The 1,007-nt window shown below is 50.3% G+C and overlaps 1 protein-coding gene across 1 annotated transcript; it reads right to left on the bottom strand.

Annotated features, from left to right (window-relative positions):
• Window positions 1-117: 117 nt before the first annotated feature.
• On the bottom strand, window positions 118-903 carry GNI_111140 (hypothetical protein; the record flags this gene model as incomplete). The annotated part of the gene is made up of 1 exon (XM_011133197.1): window positions 118-903. One exon carries the CDS (start codon window positions 901-903, stop codon window positions 118-120), a length of 786 nt encoding a protein of 261 aa, XP_011131499.1.
• Window positions 904-1,007: the final 104 nt, after the last annotated feature.

The following is a 1,007-nucleotide window of genomic DNA, read 5'->3' on the forward strand; positions in this document are numbered from 1 at the left end:
TTTCCGCGTGCTCGTTGCCGCGTGCTCGAGATTAAATTTAATGAGAACGGGGCATGAGGAGGGACACTGGGGCGTCAGTTAATGAGGACGGACACTAAGGATCAACTGACGACATTCCTAAAGAAATATCACGACAGTAATGGCACCCAGAACGGTGACCAAATGTCCCCTATACATTACCTTTAAATCATTGGCAATTGTTTTAACTACAATCGCTTGGTAATCCATAATTCTATCCAAGTCCCTCCGTAGGGAATCAATTCGCTGACTCTGTACGGATGACTCCGTTACGGTATCGGTAGCGATTGATGTACATTTGTTATCTAACCTATTTACTTCGTGTTCAATAGACAAAAGTCTGTAATCAGTTTGGTGGTCGATCTTTTGTTCCACCTTGTTGAGGCGAGTGTCTATAGAATTCACTTGTTCAAGAATACTGCTACATTGATTAGCCACTGCCGCCGTCTCATGGACAGCCTGATCTCTCAAGTCGGCAATGCTTTTTATAACCATCTGATTCATGTCCTTCACCTTCTGTTCCAGAATTTGTATTTTGAGCTCCAAGTCCGTAGGCTCATTAGGGACATTCGTACGGACTACATAGGGCGTTCCCGGGTAAAGACCCACGGGTTGCTGGCCCATGGTCTGAGCGGAGGGCCCGGCAATGTTCTCGCGGGCTCCACTACCACTTGACGAACAATCTAACCCCCCTCGACCAACCACCCCCGCGCTCCGACTTAGCTCACGGCTCCCGTCACACACACCCGCCCTCCCCTCCTCGCACCCTTGCTGGTCTTCCACCAGCGACCGGTGAATCAGAGTAAGCTTCCTCGTCAACGCATCCAACTTGTCACTGGCCGCTTTGAACTCCTGCTTCGCGCTAGGAGATTTCCGTCGGTACATTGGGTAGGCAGGAGGCAACCTCGCTCCAAAGGATTCGGACGACTCTCCATACGACTCCGTCATCACTTCACCAGGGCCTATAGAACACCCCCCATCTACCACAC

This window comes from Gregarina niphandrodes, assembly GCF_000223845.1.
Source record: "Gregarina niphandrodes unplaced genomic scaffold scaffold00025, whole genome shotgun sequence".
Taxonomy (NCBI): domain Eukaryota; phylum Apicomplexa; class Conoidasida; order Eugregarinorida; family Gregarinidae; genus Gregarina; species Gregarina niphandrodes.